At 40.4% G+C, this 24,945-nt stretch overlaps 1 protein-coding gene across 1 annotated transcript; it reads right to left on the reverse strand.

Moving 5' to 3' along the window:
• Positions 1-1,257: 1,257 nt before the first annotated feature.
• LOC138851354 (ficolin-2-like) lies at positions 1,258-13,496 on the reverse strand. The gene is made up of 2 exons (XM_070080397.1): positions 13,308-13,496; positions 1,258-1,454 (listed from the first exon to the last, which is right to left on the reverse strand). The coding sequence occupies exons 1-2, from the start codon at positions 13,432-13,434 to the stop codon at positions 1,273-1,275; spliced, it is 309 nt and encodes a 102-aa protein (XP_069936498.1). The 5' UTR covers positions 13,435-13,496; the 3' UTR covers positions 1,258-1,272.
• Positions 13,497-24,945: the final 11,449 nt, after the last annotated feature.

The following is a 24,945-nucleotide window of genomic DNA, read 5'->3' on the forward strand; positions in this document are numbered from 1 at the left end:
CTTACACTAACAAGTTGGAGAATATAACATAATAAACAACAGTGTTAACACATACTTGTTAACTTCATCACTTACATTAACATGCAGGAGAATATAATATAATAAACAACAGTGTTAACACATACTTGTTAACTTCATCACCTACACTAACATGCTGGAGAATATAACATAATAAACAACAGTGTTAACACATACTTGTTAACTTCATCACTTACACTAACATGCTGGAGAATATAACATAATAAACAACAGTGTTAACACATACTTGTTAACTTCATCACCTACACTAACATGCAGGAGAATATAACATAATGAACAACAGTGTTAACACATACTTGTTAACTTCATCACTTACACTAACATGCTTGAGAATATAACATAATAAACAACAGTGTTAACACATACTTGTTAACTTCATCACTTACACTAATATGCTGGAGAATATAACATAATAAACAACAGAGTTAACACATACTTGTTAACTTCATCACTTACACTAACATGCTGGAGAATATAACATAATAAACAACAGAGTTAACACATACTTGTTAACTTCATCACTTACACTAACATGCTGGAGAATATAACATAATAAACAACAGAGTTAACACATACTTGTTAACTTCATCACTTACACTAACATGCTGGAGAATATAACATAATAAACAACAGTGTTAACACATACTTGTTAACTTCATCACTTACACTAACATGCTGGAGAATATAACATAATAAACAACAGAGTTAACACATACTTGTTAACTTCATCACTTACACTAACATGCTGGAGAATATAACATAATAAACAACAGAGTTAACACATACTTGTTAACTTCATCACTTACACTAACATGCTGGAGAATATAACATAATAAACAACAGAGTTAACACATACTTGTTAACTTCATCACTTACACTAACATGCTGGAGAATATAACATAATAAGGAACAGAGTTAACACATACTTGTTAACTTCACCACTTACACTAACATGCAGGAGAATATAACATAATGAATAATAGAGTTAACACATACTTGTTAACTTCATCACTTACACTAACATGCTGGAGAAGAATATAACATAAACAACAGAGTTAACACATACTTGTTAACTTCATCACTTACACTAACATGCTGGAGAAGAATATAACATAATAAACAAGAGAGTTAACACATATTTGTTAACTTCATCACTTACACTAACATGCTGGAGAAGAATATAACATAATAAACAAGAGAGTTAACACATACTTGTTAAGTTCATCAGCTACACTAACATGCTGGAGAAGAATATAACATAATAAACAAGAGAGTTAACACATACTTGTTAAGTTCATCAGCTACACTGAAGGTCTCCCACACTGCAGATCGTTGTTCTCCTTGCAGGTTGGTAGCGATCACCTTGAGTCGGTAACGATGACCTCCGCTAGTCAGGGCGTGAAGGTTGTCATTACCTGCAGGTGATCACAACACTCTGACATTCACAATCTTCACTGATAATGTAACGTTATCAACATGTACATTATATGTACTTCATAACATGTACTCTCTACACAACATGAACTACAACACAACACACACAGCTACATGAACTACAACACAACACACACAGCTACATGAACTACAACACTACACACACAGCAACATGAACTACAACACAACACACACAGCTACATGAACTACAACACAACACACACAGCTACATGAACTACAACACTACACACACAGCTACATGAACTACAACACAACACACACAGCTACATGAACTACAACACAACACACACAGCTACATGAACTACAACACAACACACACAGCTACATGAACTACAACACTACACACACAGCTACATGAACTACAACACTACACACACAGCTACATGAACTACAACACAACACACACAGCTACATGAACTACAACACAACACACACAGCAACATGAACTACAACACAACACACACAGCAACATGAACTACAACACTACACACAGAGCTACATGAACTACAACACTACACACAGAGCTACATAAACTACAACACTACACACAGAGCTACATAAACTACAACACTACACACAGAGCTACATGAACTTCAACACAACACAGACAGCAACATGAACTACAACACAACATACACAGCAACATGAACTACAACACTACACACAGAGCTACATGATCTACAACACAACACACACAGCAACATGAAATACAACACAACACACACAGCTACATGAACTACAACACAACACACACAGCTACATGAACTACAACACAACACACACAGCAACATGAACTACAACACAACACACACAGCAACATGAAATACAACACAACACACACAGCTACATGAACTACAACACAACACACACAGCAACATGAAATACAATACAACACACACAGCTACATGAACTACAACACAACACACAGAGCAACATGAACTACAACACAACATACAGAGCAACATGAACTACAACACAACAGACACAGCTACATGAACTACAACACAACACAGAGAGCTACATGAACTACAACACAACACACATAGATACATGAACTACAACACAACACACAGAGCTACATGAACTACAACACAACACACAGAGCTACATGAACTACAACACAACACACACAGAAACATGAACTACAACACAACACACACAGCTACATGAACTACAACACAACACAGAGAGCTACATGAACTACAACACAACACAGACAGCAACATGAACTACAACACAACACACACAGCAACATGAACTACAACACTACACACAGAGCTACATGATCTACAACACAACACACACAGCAACATGAAATACAACACAACACACACAGCTACATGAACTACAACACAACACACTCAGCTACATGAACTACAACACAACACACACAGCAACATGAACTACAACACAACACACACAGCAACATGAAATACAACACAACACACACAGCTACATGAACTACAACACAACACACACAGCAACATGAACTACAACACTACACACAGAGCTACATGAACTACAACACAACACACACAGCTACATGAACTACAACACAACACACACAGCTACATGAACTACAACACAACACACACAGCAACATGAAATACAACACAACACACACAGCTACATGAACTACAACACAACACACACAGCTACATGAACTACAACACAACACACACAGCTACATGAACTACAACACAACACACACAGCTACATGAACTACAACACAACACACTCAGCTACATGAACTACAACACAACACACACAGCAACATGAACTACAACACAACACACACAGCAACATGAAATACAACACAACACACACAGCTACATGAACTACAACACAACACACACAGCAACATGAAATACAACACAACACACACAGCAACATGAACTACAACACTACACACAGAGCTACATGATCTACAACACAACACACACAGCAACATGAAATACAACACAACACACACAGCAACATGAAATACAACACAACACACACAGCTACATGAATTACAACACAACACACACAGCAACATGAACTACAACACAACACACACAGCAACATGAAATACAACACAACACACACAGCTACATGAACTACAACACAACACACACAGCAACATGAAATACAACACAACACACACAGCTACATGAACTACAACACAACACGCAGAGCAACATGAACTACAACACAACACACAGAGCAACATGAACTACAACACAACATACAGAGCAACATGAACTACAACACAACACACACAGCTACATGAACTACAACACAACACAGAGAGCTACATGAACTACAACACAACACACATAGATACATGAACTACAACACAACACACAGAGCTACATGAACTACAACACAACACACAGAGCAACATGAACTACAACACAACACACACAGAAACATGTACTACAACACAACACACACAGCTACATGAACTACAACACAACACACACAGCTACATGAACTACAACACAACACAGAGAGCTACATGAACTACAGCACAACACACATAGATACATGAACTACAACACAACACACAGAGCTACATGAACTACAACACAACACACACAGCAACATGAACTACAACACAACACACAGAGCTACATGAACTACAACACAACACACACAGCTACATGAACTACAACACAACACACACAGCAACATGAACTACAACACAACACACAGAGCAACATGAACTACAACACAACACAGAGAGCTACATGAACTACAACACAACACACATAGATACATGAACTACAACACAGCACACAGAGCTACATGAACTACAACACTACACACAGAGCTACATGAACTACAGCACATCACACAGAGCTACATGAACTACAACACAACACACAGAGCTACATGAACTTCAACACAACACACAGAGCTACATGAACTACAACACAACACACAGAGCTACATGAACTACAACAGAACACAGAGCTACATGAACTACAACACAACACACACAGCTACATGAACAACAACACAACACACACAGCTACATGAACTACAACACAATACAAACAGCTACATGAACTACAACACAACACACAGAGCTACATGAACTACAACACAACACACACAGCTACATGAACTACAACACAACACACACAGTTACATGAAGTACAACACAACACACACAGCTACATGAACTACAACACAACACACACAGCTACATGAACTACAACACAACACAAACAGCTACATGAACTACAACACAACACACACAGCTACATGAACTACAACACAACACACACAGCTACATGAACTACAACACAACACACAGAGCTACATGAACTACAACACAACACAAAGAGCTACATGAACTACAACACAACACACACAGCTACATGAACTACAACACAACACACACAGCTACATGAACTACAACACAACACACACAGCTACATAAACTACAACACAACACACACAGCTACATGAACTACAACACAACACACACAGCTACATGAACTACAACACAACACAGACAGCAACATGAACTACAACACAACACAGACAGCTACATGAACTACAACACAACACACACAGCTACATGAACTACAACACAACACACACAGCTACATGAACTACAACACAACACAGACAGCAACATGAACTACAACACAACACACACAGCTACATGAACTACAACACAACACACACAGCAACATGAACTACAACACAACACACACAGCAACATGAACTACAACACAACACACACAGCAACATGAACTACAACACTACACGCAGAGCTACATGAACTACAACACTACACACAGAGCTACATGAACTACGACACTACACACAGAGGTACATGAACTACAACACAACACACAGAGCTACATGAACTACGACACTACACACAGAGGTACATGAACTACAACACAACACACAGAGCTACATGAACTACAACACTACACACAGAGCTACATGAACTACAACACAACACAGACAGCAATATGAACTACAACACAACACACACAGCTACATGAACTACAACACAACACAGACAGCAACATGAACTACAACACAACACACACAGCAACATGAACTACAACACTACACACAGAGCTACATGATCTACAACACAACACACACAGCAACATGAAATACAACACAACACAGAGAGCTACATGAACTACAACACAACACACATAGATACATGAACTACAACACAACACACAGAGCTACATGAACTACAACACAACACACAGAGCTACATGAACTACAACACAACACACACAGCTACATGAACTACAACACAACACACACAGCTACATGAACTACAACACAACACACACAGAAACATGAACTACAACACAACACACACAGCTACATGAACTACAACACAACACAGAGAGCTACATGAACTACAACACAACACAGACAGCAACATGAACTACAACACAACACACACAGCAACATGAACTACAACACAACACACACAGCAACATGAAATACAACACAACACACACAGCAACATGAACTACAACACAACACACACAGCAACATGAAATACAACACAACACACACAGCTACATGAACTACAACACAACACACACAGCAACATGAAATACAACACAACACACACAGCTACATGAACTACAACACAACACACACAGAAACATGAACTACAACACAACACACACAGCTACATGAACTACAACACAACACACACAGCTACATGAACTACAACACAACACAGACAGCAACATGAACTACAACAAAACACACACAGCAACATGAACTACAACACTACACACAGAGCTACATGAACTACAACACAACACACACAGCTACATGAACTACAACACAACACAGACAGCAACATGAACTACAACACTACACACAGAGCTACGTGATCTACAACACAACACACACAGCAACATGAAATACAACACAACACACACAGCTACATGAACTACAACACAACACAGACAGCAACATGAACTACAACACAACACACACAGCAACATGAACTACAACACAACACACACAGCTACATGAACTACAACACAACACACACAGCAACATGAACTACAACACAACACACACAGCAACATGAAATACAACACAACACACACAGCTACATGAACTACAACACAACACACACAGCAACATGAAATACAACACAACACACACAGCTACATGAACTACAACACAACACACAGAGCAACATGAACTACAACACAACACACAGAGCAACATGAACTACAACACAACACACAGAGCAACATGAACTACAACACTACACACACAGCTACATGAACTACAACACTACACACACAGCTACATGAACTACAACACAACACACACAGCTACATGAACTACAACACAACACACAGAGCTACATGAACTACAACACAACACACAGAGCTACATGAACTACAACACAACACACACAGAAACATGAACTACAACACAACACACACAGCTACATGAACTACAACACAACACAGAGAGCTACATGAACTACAGCACAACACACATAGATACATGAACTACAACACAACACACAGAGCTACATGAACTACAACACAACACACACAGCAACATGAACTACAACACAACACACAGAGCTACATGAACTACAACACAACACACACAGCTACATGAACTACAACACAACACACACAGCAACATGAACTACAACACAACACACAGAGCAACATGAACTACAACACAACACAGAGAGCTACATGAACTACAACACAACACACATAGATACATGAACTACAACACAGCACACAGAGCTACATGAACTACAACACAACACACACAGCTACATGAACTACAACACAACACACACAGCTACATGAACTACAACACAACACAAAGAGCTACATGAACTACAACACAACACACACAGCTAAATGAACTACAACACTACACACAGAGCTACATGAACTACAACACAACACAAAGAGCTACATGAACTACAACAAAACACACACAGCTACATGAACTACAACACTACACACAGAGCTACATGAACTACAACACTACACACAGAGCTACATGAACTACAACACGACACACAGAGCTACATGAAATACAGCACTACACACAGAGTTACATGACCTACAACACAACACACACAGCTACATGAACTACAACATTACACACAGAGTTACATGACCTACAACAAAACACACACAGCTACATGAACTACAACATTACACACAGAGTTACATGACCTACAACACAACATACAGAGCTACATGAACTACAACACGACACACATAGCTAAATGAACTACAACACAACACACAGAGCTACATGAACTGCAACACTACATAGAGAGCTACATGAACTACAACACTACACACAGAGATACATGAACTACAACACTACACACAGAGCTACATGAACTACAACACAACACGCAGAGCTACATGAACTACAATACAACACACAGAGCTATATGAATTGCAATACAACACACAGAGCTACATGAACTGCAACACTACATAGAGAGCTACATGAACTACAACACAACACACAGAGCTACATGAACTACAACACTACACACAGAGCTACATGAACTACAACATAACACAAAGAGCTACATGAACTACAATACTACACACAGAGCTACATGAACTACAACACACCACACACAGCTACATGAACTACAACACTACACACAGAGCTACATGAACTACAACATAACACAAAGAGCTACATGAACTACAACAAAACATACACAGCTACATGAACTACAACACTACACACAGAGCTACATGAACTACAACACGACACACAGCTACATGAACTACAACACTACACACAGAGTTACATGACCTACAACACAACACACAGAGCTACATGAACTACAACACTACACACAGAGTTACATGACCTACAACACAACATACAGAGCTACATGAACTACAACACGACACACATAGCTAAATGAACTACAACACAAAACACAGAGCTACATGAACTGCAACACTACATAGAGAGCTACATGAACTACAACACTACACACAGAGATACATGAACTACAACACAACACGCAGAGCTACATGAACTACAGTACAACACACAGAGCTATATGAACTACAATACAACACACAGAGCTACATGAACTACAACACTATATAGAGAGCTACATGAACTAAAACACAACACAGAGAGTTACTTGAACTATAACACTACATAACACAGAGAGTTACTTGAACTATAACACTACATAACACAGAGAGTTACTTGAACTATAACACTACATAACACAGAGAGTTACTTGAACTATAACACTACATAACACAGAGCTACATGAACTACAACACTACACACAGAGCTACATGAACTACAACACTACACAACACGCAGAGCTACATGATCTACAACACAACACACAGAGCTACATGAACTACAACACTACACACAGAGCTTCATGAACTACAACACTACACAACACGCAGAGCTACATGATCTACAACACAACACAAAGAGCTACATGAACTACAACACTACACAACACGCAGAGCTACATGATCTACAACACAACACGCAGAGCTATATGAACTACAACACAACACAAAGAGCTACATGAACTACAACACTACACAACACGCAGAGCTACATGATCTACAACACAACACACAGAGCTACATGAACTACAACAAAACACTCAGAGCTACATGAACTACAACACAACACTCAGAGCTACATGAACTACAACAGAACACACACAGCTACATGAACTACAACACAACACTCAGAGCTACATGAACTACAACACAACACTCAGAGCTACATGAACTACAACACAACACACAGAGCTACATGAACTACAACACAACACTCAGAGCTACATGAACTACAACACAACACACAGAGCTACATGAACTACAACACAACACACACAGCTACATGAACTACAACACAACACTCAGAGCTACATGAACTACAACACAACAGAGAGAGCTACATGAACTACAACACAACACTCAGAGCTACATGAACTACAACACAACACACAGAGCTACATGAACTACAACACAACACACAGAGCTACATGAACTACAACACAACACACAGAGCTACATGAACTACAACACAAAACACAGAGTTATATGAACTACAACACAACACTCAGAGCTACATGAACTACAACACAGCACACAGAGCTACATGAACTACAACACAAAACACAGAGCTATATGAACTACAACGCAACACACAGAGCTATATGAACTACAATACAACACTCAGAGCGACATGAACAACAACACAACACACAGAGCTACATGAACTACAATACAACACTCAGAGCGACATGAACTACAACACAACACAGATAGCTGCTTGAACTGGAATACAACAGAGTTACATGAACTAAGACACAACACAGAGAGCTACATAAACTAACACGCTACAAAGAGTTAAATGAACTACAGCACAACACTGAGAACTACGTTAACTAAAGCAAAACACTCAGAGCTTCATGAACTACAACACAACACACAGAGCTACATGAACTACAACACAACACACAGAGCTACATGAACTACATCACAAAACACAGAGCTATATGAACTACAACGCAACACACAGAGCTACATGAACTACAACAAAACACACAGAGCTACATGAACTACAACACAACACACAGAGCTACATGAACTACAACACAACACACAGAGCTACATGAACTACAATACAACACACAGTGCGACATGAACTACAACACAACACAGATAGCTGCTTGAACTGCAATACAACAGAGTTACATGAACTAAGACACAACACAGAGAGCTACTTGATCTAAGACGCAGCATAGAGAGTTAAATGAACTACAACACAACACAGAGAGCTACATGAACTAAGACGCAACACAGAGAGCTACTTGATCTAAGACGCAGCATAGAGAGTTAAATGAACTACAAAACAACACAGAGAGCTATATGAACTACAGCACAACACAACACAGAGAGCTTCATGAACTTTAACCCTACACAGAGAACTACAATAACTACGACACAACAAAGAGAGTTAAATGAACTAGAACACAACACCGAGAGCTGTATGAGTTGCAGTACAACACTGAGGGCTGCATGAACTACAGTGCAACAGACCTACAACAACTACAACACAACACAGAGAGCTACATGAACTACAACCCAACACAGAGAGCTACAATAAACTAAGACACAGCACATAGAGTTAAATGAACTGCAACACAACACCAAGAGCAGCATGAGCTGCAATACAACAGAGCTACATGAACTAAGACATAACATAGAGAGTTAAATGAACTACAACACAACACAGAGACCTAGTTGAATTAAGACACAACACAGAGAGCTACGTGAACTACAACACAACACAGAGAGCTGCATGAACTGCAATACAAAAGAGCTACATGAACTACAACACAACACAGAGAGCTACATGAACTAAGACATAACATAGAGACCTAGTTGAATTAAGACACAACACGGAGAGCTACATGTACTAAGACACAACACGGAGAGCTACATGAACTACAACAAAACACAGGGAGCTACTTGAACTACAACACAACACAGAGAGTAAAATGAACTGCAACACAACAGAGAGATCTGCATCATCTGCAATACATCATAGTTGTATGAACTTCAAGAGAACACAGAGCTTCATGAACTACAGCACAACAGAGAGAGCTACAAAAACTAAGACACAACACAGAGAGTTAAATGAACTATAACACAACACAAAGAGCTGCATTAGCTGCAATACAACAGAGCTACATGAACTCCAACGCATCACTGAGAGCTACACGAACTACAACACAACACTGAGAGCTGCATGAGCTCTAATACAACAGAGCTATGTAAACTGCAACACAACACAACACAGAGAGCTACATGAACTAAGACACAACACAGAGAGCTACATGAACTACAACACAACACAGAGAGTTAAATGAACTACAACACAACACAGAGAGCTACATGAACTACAACACAACACAGAGAGCAACAATAACTAAGACACAACACAGAGAGCTACATGAACTGAGAAACAACACAGAGAGTTAAATGAACTGCACCACAACACAGAGGGTTGCATGAACTACAGTGCAACAGATCTACAACAACTACAACACAACATAGCACTCGGAGTTGCTTGAACTACAACACAACACAGAGAGTTACATGATCTAAGACACAACACAGAGCTACATGAACTACAACCCAACACAGAGAGCTACAATAACTAAGACACAACACAGAGAGTTAAATGAACTGCAACACAACACAGAGAGCTGCATGAGCTGCAATACAACTGAGCTACATGAGCTACAACACAACTCAGAGAGCTACATGAACTAAGACATAACATAGAGAGTTAAATGAACTACAACACAACACAACACTTAGAGCTACATGAACTAAGACAAAACACGGAGAGCTACATGTACTAAGACTCAACACCGAGCTATATGAACTACAACACAACACAGAGAGCTACGTGAACTACAACACAACACAGAGAGCTACGTGAACTACAGCACAACACAACAAAGAGAGCTACACGAACGTCAACCCAACACAGAGCTACAATAACTATGACACAACACAGAGAGTTAAATGAACTACAACACAACACACAGAGCTGCATGAGCTGCACCAAAGCAGAGCTACATGAACTACAACACAACACTGAGAGCTCCATGAACTACAACACAACGCAGAGAGCTATATCAAGTACAACACAACACAGAGAGCTACATGAACTAAGACACAACACAGATAGTTAAATGAACTACAACACAACACCGAGAGCTGCACAAGCTGCAATACAACAGAGCTACATGATCTACAACACAACACTGAGAGCTGCATGAACTACAGTACAACAGAGCTACAAGAACTACAACACTACACAGCACTGAGAGTTACTTGAACTACAACACAACACAGATAGCTACGTGAACTACAGCACGACACATTACAGAGAGCTACGTGATCTACAACCCAACACAGAGAGCTACAATAACTAAGACACAACACAGAGACTTAAATGAACTATAACACAACACAGATAGCTACGTGAACTACAGCACGACACATTACAGAGAGCTACGTGATCTACAACCCAACACAGAGAGCTACAATAACTAAGACACAACACAGAGACTTAAATGAACTATAACACAACACAGATAGCTACGTGAACTACAGCACGACACATTACAGAGAGCTACGTGATCTACAACCCAACACAGAGAGCTACAATAACTAAGACACAACACAGAGACTTAAATGAACTATAACACAACACAAAGAGCTGCATAAGCTGCAATACAACAGAGCTACATGAACTACAACACAACTCACATTGGTAAATGAACTACAACACAACTCACATTGGTAAATGAACTACAACACAACTCACAGTGGTAAATGAACTACAACACAACACAGAACTACATGAATTACACAAATTACAACACAAAACATAGAGGTACTTGAACTACACTACAACACAGAGATCTATCTGAACTACAACTCGACATAGAGAGCTACATGAACTACAATACAACACAAAGTGTTACACCACGACATAGAAAACTCCGTGAACTACCTTGCAACACAGAGCAATAGCTACTAAAATACAACACAGGAAGCTGCATGAACGTCAACAGAGTTGCGTGAACTGCAACACAACATTGAGAACAGCATGAACTTCAGTGCTGAAATATTTGAACTACAACACATCACATGGCGTTACATGAACTACAACATGGAGTTTCATGAGCTACAACACATCAGAGTGAACTACAAGATAACAGGACTTACCCAACCAATATTCTCCACGTGGGTCACCGAAGCCAGTCTTGTAGTCTTGCCAGGTCCTTCTGAAGTTCACTTGTGGAGTCTGGCGCCGGCGGACGAGGAACACCGTCCACATGTGTTCTTCTTGCATCTCACACAACACACTCACACCTCCTGCAAAACTGACAATTTTTTTATTATAAATACACTCGGAATATGTCTATTATTAAGACATTGACATCGTGCATCCAGGTATGAGATATGAGTCACCATACAAGGTCAGCTGAGGCAGTGTAGTGTTTGATACTGTCACCTACACTCTCAAGTAACATCCAGGTATGAGATATGAGTCACCATACAAGGTCAGCTGAGGCAGTGTAGTGTTTGATACTGTCACCTACACTCTCAAGTAACATCCAGGTATGAGATATGAGTCACCATTCAAGGTCAGCTGAGGCAGTGTAGTGTTTGATACTGTCACCTACACTCTCAAGTAACATCCAGGTATGAGATATGAGTCACCATACAAGGTCAGCTGAGGCAGTGTAGTGTTTGATACTGTCACCTACACTGTCAAGTAACATCCAGGTATGAGTCACCATTCAAGGTCAGCTGAGGCAGTGTAGTGTTTGATACTGTCACCTACACTGTCAAGTAACATCCAGGTATGAGGTATGAGTCACCATACAAGGACAGCTGAGGCAGTGTAGTGTTTGATACTGTTACCTACACTGTCAAGTAACATCCAGGTATGAGGTATGGGACACCATACAAGGTCAGCTGAGCTAGTGCAGTGTTTGATACTGTCACCTACACTGTCAAGTAACATCCAGGTATGAGTCACCATACAAAGAAAGCTGAGGCAGTGTAGTGTTTGATACTGTCACCTACACTGTCAAGTAACATCCAGGTATGAGGTATGAGTCACCATACAAGGGAAGCTGAGACAGTGTAGTGTTTGATACTGTTACCTACACTGTCAAGTAACATCCAAGGTCAGTTGAGGTATGAGTCACCATTCAAGGTCACCATCAGCTGAGGCAGTGTAGTGTTTGATACTGTAACCTACACTGTCAAGTAACATCATACAGGTATGAGGTATGAGTCACTGTCAATACAAGGTCACCATCAGCTGAGGCAGTGTAGTGTTTGATACTGTAACCTACACTGTCAAGTAACATCCAGGTATGAGGTATGAGTCACCATACAAGGTCAGTTGAGACAGTGTAGTGTTTGATACTGTCATCTACACTGTCACGTAACATTCAGTAACATCCATATGAGTTATGAGTCACCATACAAGGACAGCTGAGGCAGTGTAGTGTTTGATACTGTAACCTACACTGTCAAGTAACATCCAGGTATGAGGTATGAGTCACCATACAAGGTCAGTTGAGACAGTGTAGTGTTTGATACTGTAACCTACACTGTCAAGTAACATCCAGGTATGAGGTATGAGTCACCATACAAGGTCAGTTGAGGCAGTGTAGTGTTTGATACTGTAACCTACACTGTCAAGTAACATCCAGGTATGAGGTATGAGTCACCATACAAGGTCAGTTGAGACAGTGTTGTGTTTGATACTGTAACCTACACTGTCAAGTAACATCCAGGTATGAGGTATGAGTCACCACACAAGGTCAGCTGAGGCAGTGTAGTGTTTGATACTGTAACCTACACTGTCAAGTAACATCCAGGTATGAGGTATGAGTCACCATACAAGGACAGTTGAGGCAGTGTAGTGTTTGATACTGTAACCTACACTGTCAAGTAACATCCAGGTATGAGGTATGAGTCACCATACAAGGACAGTTGAGGCAGTGTAGTGTTTGATACTGTAACCTACACTGTCAAGTAAACAGGTATGAGGTATGAGTCACCATACAAGGTCAGTTGAGACAGTGTAGTGTTTGATACTGTAACCTACACTGTCAAGTAACATCCAGGTATGAGGTATGAGTCACCATACAAGGACAGTTGAGGCAGTGTAGTGTTTGATACTGTAACCTACACTGTCAAGTAACATCCAGGTATGAGGTATGAGTCACCATACAAGGACAGCTGAGGCAGTGTAGTGTTTGATACTGTAACCTACACTGTCAAGTAACATCCAGATATGAGTCACCATACAAGGACAGCTGAGGCAGTGTAGTGTTTGATACTGTAACCTACACTGTCAAGTAACATCCAGGTATGAGGTATGAGTCACCATACAAGGTCAGTTGAGACAGTGTAGTGTTTGATACTATCACCTACACTGTCAAGTAACATCCAGGTATGAGGTATGAGTCCCCATACAAGGGAAGCTGAGACAGTGTAGTTGTGGAAAATTGCATTATCTGAATGTAACTAATTATGTACATAGTAAATGATAACAAAGATAATTATTATTTATCAATGTTACATAGACAAGTAGGAATTTGGGACACCTAGGTCGCAAAAATGTCCCCCTTCGATACCTACAACTGTCATAACCACAAGTTGTTCTGGACCTATTAATTAAATGAAATATACATACACCAGGAATACTGTTAAATATATAAATTTGTGGACTGTATATTAAAAATAATAAATGGTTATATATATACACAATTACATAACAGAAGGAAAATATATCTTAATATCACTTACCAATTTGACTGGATATTAAGTTGTATCATACTCAGAAAAACCTCACTAACTAAATTTATGAAAACACAGGCCAGAATTATACACAAATCTAGAGAGCTTATCTGAGGTTCCTGGAGCTGTCTTGTCCAGTCGCCTGATATCTCAAGTTATGCAGGAATGCACATCCAACAATTTCGCCTCCTATTTGAGAGGTGTCAGCACAATTTTAACCTCTAGAGCACGAAAAATTCTTCCCCATTCACCAACGTTTCTAATACAAAACCAAAATGGCGAGTCTCGTCTGCGCAGACGCAGGCTTTCCGTTTTCTATGATATAAATATTATTAAATACAGTATGGCCATCTATTTACATATAAATACTGAATTTCTGGAAAATATATACAGTATTTTCCACAGTAGTGTTTGATACTGTCACCTACACTGTCAAGTAACATCCAGGTATGAGGTATGAGTCACCGTTTTGCTGGAAGCCTTTGGAGAAGCTATTTTTTCTGTCTCCTTGCATAGAATCTATGTACAGTGTTAATATTACACTGGATACTTGTCTGTGGGTATATCCAAGGGATTTCCTTTGAAAGATGCCATGTTATTACTGGGTAATAACATTACCACTGCTAGTGTATGTCCTGAACCCAAAATGATTCATTCTTCTCCGGTGTTGGCCTTAACTCGGGCAACATCCCAAGGGTTGTCTGGCGAGAATGCTAACCTATCCTTGAACGACTCTGATCCTGGAATAGCCAGTTTATTTTACGAGGAAAACTGGCCAGAGCCTCGTAAATTAAGGGAACAGACCCAGATAAAGCCTTCCTATTCCAGGGTTGCAGGATTGCCAGATATCTCTGTTTCCATGTCCGAGGGACTGTCCTTCCGGGAGGAACAACAAAAGGACCCTTCTTTGAATTTCACTCTTCAGGCAGCCATGGGTAAATCCTTTTCGGATCATCCGGTCAAGTATAAACTTAAAAACGATTATTTGATCTGCACTGAGACTGGTAAGGAGATAGAGGGCCGGCAACTGTCAGACAGGTTAGTGGTTCCAACAAAGTTTAGACCTCAAATATTGAATATAGCTCATACTACTTCATTAGGAGGTCACCTAGGAATTACTGAAGCATTATATAGAATCACAAAAGAATTCTATTGGCCAAAATTATGGCAGGATGTGAAGAATCATATCCAATGTTGCCGAGAATGTCAGCAAGTAGGGAAACCTGGACATTCCATTAAACCTGCACCTTTCCAGCCTATACCTGCTGATGGGGAACCTTTTGCAGAATTAATTATAGTTTGTGTAGGTCTACTACCTAAGTCAAAGTCTGAAAATCAGTACTTATTTACCATTATGGATAGAGTAACTAGATACCAAGAAGCAATTCCCATGCGCAGTATTAATACTAAAGCCATTCTCAAGGTTTTAACCATCTTTATCTCTTGTTTTGGCATTCCTAAATCTATTCAAAGTGATCAAGGTACTAACTTCACTGCCAAAGCATTTAGGGAAGCATTAACTAGGTTAGGGACAATCCACAATTTATCCACTGCCTATCATCCTAAGTCCCAAGGCGCCTTGAGACTGAGGATGCTCCGACACACACCATTCCACTCCACCAAACTCCACCATACTCCATCCACTCCACCAAACTCCACCACACTCCATCCCACTCCACCACACTCCATCCCACTCCACCAAACTCCATCCCATTACTGCCAATATTTACTTTTGAATCATAAAATAACAAAACAACGAAGGTAGAGATGAAAGGTGTTGATGATAGTAGTTTCCTACATTAGAAATATTAATCTACTTCCTCCTCTCTAATTAAACATTATGACCGTTTTTCAGCTCATAATGAAATAATTTCAGACATTTTTTTCCAGATGATAAAATCGTCTGAGGCAGAAAATATGGACAGTGATGTCTCCAGCTGTTAGTAATTATACTTTGTTATGTAGGTTAACATTATCAAAGAATATCTCTCTATGGACAGTGAGGTCTCCAGCTGTTAGTAATTATACTTTGTTTTGAAGGACATTATCAAAGAATATCTCTCTATGGACAGTGAGGTCTCCAGCTGTTAGTAATTATACTTTGTTATGTAAGTTAACATTATCAAAGAATATCTCTCTATGGACAGTGATGTCTCCAGCTGTTAGTATTTATACTCTGTTTTGAAGGACTTTTTTTATATTTTATTAAAGACAATACAATACATTAAAAAAATAAAAGAACACACTATCGAATCTTCCACAGAAATTATAAATTTTCATTGTGGAAATACACAGTGAACGTTTAACTTTGTGCTGACACAAACTGTCCCTCATCCCCTGTGCATTATATCCCTTTACATCTATGTTAAAAACAAGATTACACAAAATTATACATCAACCAAAATTATATTACAAATGCATTATTGCTATTAGAAACAAAAGGAAGCGCTAAACCTACAATATGCATTAATATTTCAATTAGTGAACTTATCACTCGACAGGCAGGTTTGTCATGTCTTTTTTTTAAATTTTATTTAATACGAGGTGGTAGAAAATATTTCAAGATCAGATTGCTACAACACATCATGTAGTATTGGTGACACACCAGCCTAACCACCTATCTATAACAGACTATTCTGAACATCCAATCCCATTTTCCACTCTACCACTAACAACAAAAAGCATTCGCATATTCAACTATGTATATGTTACAAGGAAAACCACAAAACTGCTGTATGAGACAACCACAACCTGGTTCTGAGTACCACTCCCCCCTCCCCTTTCGCAGACTATGACACTCAATCACTCCGGCAAGAAACAGTACCCCAGACCACACAAAGGACCCCCTCCCTCACCCTACATTACACCCCGATCACCATACACACAAAATAAAATATACATTCCTGTCGCAAAAAAAACCCTGAACTCTTCCCTCCCTCCTCCTTCCGGAAGACCAACCCTTTGGCTCCACCGAGGGATTTATATACCTACCTACACCTCAATACTCCTTTAACATTTCCATCGTTAGATTCCTATACCCCAACGAAAAGGCTCCCTCCCAACGTTGCCTATACACCTCTCTATTCCTACATTTCGTCCTATAAAAATGGCATAACAGTGCTCTGACGCGCATTCCACCCCTATTCTCCCGCATACCCCATGACACGTATAAATAGTCAAGTACCAAATATGAAACAGAACATACCACATCCAAGCAATCTTCCATCGTCTGAGAACACCCTTGAACCAATTCCTAACCTTATGTAAACTGTTACAAAAGTATACGACGAGAAACTCTGTTTCTGGCTTCCCGCACAATGCACAGGTCTGATCCTGAATCATTCCCATAACGTACAATTGTGCCTTGGATGCCAAAATCCTGTGGAGGAAGCGGTAACCAGTTTTCTGAACTCGTGGTTGTAAGCGCAAATTCTTGAACCCTTGCCATATAGTGTTCCATTGATATCCTGGGAAAACCTCATCACCAATGACCTCTCCTGATGTTATACCTTTATTGTCTAATTTACCTACCCAAACTCCCCTAGGGTTATGCATTACCAATAAGTGCAATAACAGCACTTTGCACCTTGTAAGGTCTTTCCCCCACCCACCATCGTCGAACCTCCCTCATCCCCGCATCAACCCTCACTCCCCTGACCTCACCCCTTGTCAAGAATTCCTGTTGTACATATATGCTCATTAGGTGACTGTGTAGTGGTATTAGCCCCAATCCTCCCTTAGCTACATGCGTCCTAACGACGTCCTTCCCTAACCAATGCCTACGGTAACCCCATGTGAAATCCAAAACCTTCCTCTGTAACCACAACACATCGTCCGTCATCAATGGATAGACTGCTGAAACAAACCATAATTTACTATACACCAGTGCATTGACAACGATTACTAGTTGGTGTAATGTTACATCACCCGGTCGCCATCCCGCCATCCTACGAATTGTGGCTGCTACTACAATCGACGAATTAAATGCAGGCGCCGCCTGTTCATCATTGCAAAAATACACACTGCAGATCTTTAACTGCTCAATGGTTCTCCACCCATACTCCTTACCTAACGTCCCCCCAACCAGGACCCCACCTCCAAAAGTTTGGTTTTTTCTCTATTAATGTGCATGGAAGACGCATCACTAAAAAACTCTAAAACCTTATTAACGAATGCCAAACCATTCCTACTACGCACATAGATAGCGGTATCATCCACATAACCTAAAATCCCTACTGCTTCACCCTGTGCACAAACTTCCCCCCTTCACCACTCATTACCAATCTATAAAAGAGGTCCTGGAAACAGGCAAACAAAAGCTGCGAGAGGGGACACCCCTGCCACAGCCCTCACACCATGCCTATCGTTGACCCCCAACCTCCCATTGACCTGGATCCGTACCTCCATATATCGTACCCACCCATGCTACTATTTCTTCCCTGAAACCCTGCTTCAGTAATATTACTAATAATGTTTCCCTATCCACATTGTCAGAAGCCTTTTCCCAATCTAATCCTATGACTCTGCCTCCACTACAATCCTCCGCAAAACTTTTGAGGCGTCGATGACCATCTCTCATAGACCGTTAAGGAATCCCGTATTGCCCTTCCCATATTACCTTTTCTAAAACCTGTTTCATCCAGTTCGCCAAAATACACGCAATAATCTTATAATCTGCCCCCATGATGGGCCTATATGCCTCCAAAGATTCGTTGACCTCGGCCTTTGGTACAAACACTACAACACCCAACCCCGCCTCACTGCCCATTCTACCTCTAACTTTCATTGAATTGTAAAGTCGAACCAAGACGTGTTTTAACAGTTCCAAATGAACTACATAAAAATCACCTGGTATCCCATCCCAACCAGGCAATTTCCTCAGTGCCTTTCCTTGAACAGTCTTGTAAACCTCCTGCTCCTATATACAACCCTCCATGTCCTCTCGATCCATGTCTCTCAAATTCGCCACTATGCCACGCAGTAATGCTTCCCTCGCCTCTCGATTCCCCTCTCTACCCCTTCATTTTCTCTCAAGCCCTTTGTCTGTGTAAGTCCCTATGCTCTCAGTTGTAACTAGTTTTTGTCCTTTATGATAACCTCCCAAGTCATCACCGACCACCACTGACAATACTGACGTCGCCATACGTCTCATTCTGAAACTGCATAGAACCCCCACAGAGGGTTTATCCCCCAAAGCACCTCCTCAGTCCTCACTCGCACCCTCAACGCCTGAAAATTATCATTCTGAACCTCCCACAATTGACTACAAAGGCACTCTATTTCGCAAGATCATACCTCCCACTTGCACCATAACAATCCCACAGCTGTCCTTCTAAATACTTTTGCTTGCCATATCTATAACACGCCTCCTCCTTCCCTAACCTTATATAAAAACCCTGTATCACATTTTTCGTCTTTGAATGCCACCACTCTACAACATCCTCTATCCCATTTCTTTCGTTCCAGAGTCCAACCCACCATAACCTGAAAGCTTCTACAGCATCGACTCCTTGCAACAAATTGACATTTAATTTCCAATAACTAGAAAAAACATGGATAATGCCCTCCCACTCGAGAGTTACCAGGAACATCATGGTGGTCTGAGAAACCCAGATCAACACAATCAACCCTGCCACTACGGATTAAGCTAGTGATATAAACCCTGTACAAGTGCATGGCATAACCCCTCCTACAAAACGTGTGTTCCACATTCCACCCGTCGCTACCCACTACATCCACTACACCAGTCGCCTGCAGAACCTCCCAGAAAAAAATTAAATTACACCCCCACCACACGGTTCGACTTCTTTTTCCTGGATCACACAATTCCAATTGCCTGCAACGACAGAAACTAAGGGTAGACTTCTGAGACAATAAACCAAAACATCACTTACAAAATCTTCCTTTTCTCGTCAATTTGTTGTCGCTGGCATATATACAGCGGACCCCCGCCTCATGATGGTATCGTGTTACGTTAAATCCATCATGCGATACATTTTAACGCAAAAATTTTGCCTTGCCTCACGCTAAAAAACTCGCCTTATGTGATTCGTCTGGGACGCATCTCACGTGTGGCCTCAGCGCCAGTGTTTACAAGCCAGCCAGTGTGGTCGCATCTACTTATACATTCAGTACATTTCACATTATCCCAGTGTTTTAAGTGCTTGTAACTGCAAAATAAGTCACCATGGACCCCAAGAAAGCTTCTAGTGCCATCCTTGTTGTAAAAAGGGCGAGAATTAGTATGGAATTGAAAAAAGAGATTAAGGAAATGTGTGCAAAGTGGGTTGAACTGCAAACCTATACGGATGAAAATCACCCTGACACAGCTACTGCAAGCCATGTTGGCAACCTGTACAATGACAATGTTATGGCCCATTTTAGAAAAGTCTTAAAGGAACGGGAGATACAGAGCTCTATTGACAGATTCGTTGTGCGACAGAGGTCCAGTGACTCTTAAGCTGGTCTTAGTGGCATTAAAAGAAGAAGGGAAGTAACCCCAGAAAAGGACTTGCTACCTCAAGTCCTAATGGAAGGGGATTCCCCTTCTAAACAATAACTTCCACACTTTCCCCTCCTCCCATCCAATCAATCATCACCAGATCTTCAATAAAGGCAAGTGTCATGTATTCTTTTCTTAGTAGAATAGTAATTGCGCATGTCTTCTTCAGTTTGTGTGTATTAAAATTAATATTTAATATGGTAAATTTTTTTTTCATACTCTGGGGTGTTTTGCACGGATTAATTTGATTTCCATTATTTATTAGTGGGGAAATTAATTCGTCTTACGATAATTTCGGCTTACGATGAGCTCTAAGGAACGGATTAATATCGTAAGGCGGGGGTCCACTGTACTCCCACGAAACCCACCTGAATGTTCCCCCATGAACCCACCACAAGCACAACCCGGCCCCCTCCACACCACTCCCATGCTACGAGCATGAAAGAGCCTATCATAACCCCACCCTTGAGATTATCCGAATTCCCTGCATAACACTTATACCCTTGCACACGTAATTCACTACCACACCAAAAATTGTGTTATTGTATAAAAAAACATCGACATCCATACGTCTGAGCGATACCTCTACCCAACGCCCCTTAACCTCTGCTCTGTGGCCATTGACATTCATCGTTATACACTTGAACTCTCAGGTGAGGTTTTCTCAATGCAATTTCCCGTCACCTTTAAACTTGACTTGGACTTGCCACTGTCGCACCTGCCCGTCTTCCCCACACTCCCACTTGACTTCTCTAAGGGAAGTTCCCTTAACGCCCTTGGCTACGTCAGCCCACACCATTTTACAAGACCTTTGACCCGGTGTTAAGACATCGTCCTCCACAGGTGTACTGGGCCTCTTACGTGACACTCCCTCATAATCCATAAGCCCATCACCATCCGTCCTATGCACCTCGACATCTGTCACCACCACTGTCGTACAAGTTTCACGCCTTTCCTCATCGCCCACACGTCCCGCTAGACCATGGTCGACCACAGGCGACGCCGCCAATGTAGGCAGTAAATCCTCTGTCGCCTGGCTGTCGAGGATCCTCTGTATGTCCTCAAAACTGGGCAATACCAAGGGCGCGCGTGTCTCCTCTTCCACCGGAGGCAACGCGCTGTCGACACACCCAATCGCCTCGATCTCCTACGCCGGTGGTAGCGTTGCCGTTCAAAGAAATCCCATATAAATCCTCACTTGGGATTCCATAGTATCTCTTATCACAAGAGGCAGAATGACGTCAGCAGTGTCCTGGTATATTGCACCTTTCAACAATTCCACACAGACAGTGTTGACTCTTCTTCTACGCTCCGCCATCTTGAGAAAACAAAACTTCCCAATACAGACACCAGAGGGCACCAGCCGCACGCTCTGCATCCACCCTCACCAACAGCTGGGTGAGAACTGAGGTTAACATTATCAAAGGATATCTCTATATGGACAGTGAGGTCTCCAGCTGTTCGTAATTATACTCTGTTATGTACGTTAACATTATCAGAGAATATCTCTATATGGACAGTGAGGTCTACAGCTGTTAGTAATTATACTCTGTTATGTACGTTAACATTATCAAAGAATATCTCTATATGGACAGTGAGGTCTACAGCTGTTAGTATTTACACTCTGTTTTGTAGGTTAATATTATCAAAGAATATCTTCACAATATATCGCCAGAGAGAATAATATATTTAGACGTTTTACTCTAAAAATCTTAGACTCATTTACCACGTAGAAGTAACATAATTTACGACATTTTCTTAACTTGTGCAACAAGACAGTAGCTACAATAGTTATAGAATAATGTGATTTAATGTAAATCTCTGTATATATTCCATCAAAGATACATAACTTGTCTTAAGAGAAGTAGGAAGCACAGAACTAAGTAGTAAACAAGAAAGAATTTTGAACACAAATTTGTTTAATGTCAAGAAAGTGAAGTATCGTGTTGATGAAATTATACTAATCTAACCTAGAATTATACTAATATAACCAAGAATTCTTCGTTTTCCCAAAATTAGTTTCGTTGCATTTTCTTAGCTCAGGTCATTTATCATAAGTTTTCCTAGATTATTTACCTATTCCTTCCATTCCATGAAAAATTTCACATTGTTAAATATCCAGCATCACTTACCTGTTGTTGCTTCTTTCCCATGTACAGCAGTTGTTTTTTTCATTATTTTTATAATGCTGATTAACACATATTTTATGTATGAACACACGAAGTAGTGATGTGTTTTATTGTCTTATGAAGATGAGAAAAAGTACAAGCTGACAGAGTTGTACATCTGAGAAAATTATAAACATCATTGTAAGTACATTAATTGTCAAAGTATTAAGTAAGGTTGGGAAACAACTTACCTCTGAGGGAAGATCTTGTAGACACCATTGTTAGTCACACCTTTATGTTGAAGGTCCCAGCAATCTCGTGCAGGGAGGCTGTAGAGACAGGAAGTCAAATTAACTAATATTGTTCCACAATGGATGACTTTCAGTACAGTGATTAATGCCATATAAGTCATGGTTAAATATAATTATTA

The sequence above is a fragment of the Cherax quadricarinatus genome, unplaced genomic scaffold, assembly GCF_038502225.1.
Source record: "Cherax quadricarinatus isolate ZL_2023a unplaced genomic scaffold, ASM3850222v1 Contig393, whole genome shotgun sequence".
Lineage (NCBI taxonomy): Eukaryota > Metazoa > Arthropoda > Malacostraca > Decapoda > Parastacidae > Cherax > Cherax quadricarinatus.

What these genes read in the sequence shown, in the direction of transcription:
- LOC138851354 (XM_070080397.1), bottom strand. Translation starts at nt 13,434, where the DNA reads ATGCAAGAAGAACACATGTGGACGGTGTTCCTCGTCCGCCGGCGCCAG. An exon ending in ACGTGGAGAATATTGGTTGG is followed by an intron (nt 1,455 to 13,307) that starts GTAAGTCCTGTT and finishes GATCACCTGCAG; the next exon opens with GTAATGACAACCTTCACGCC.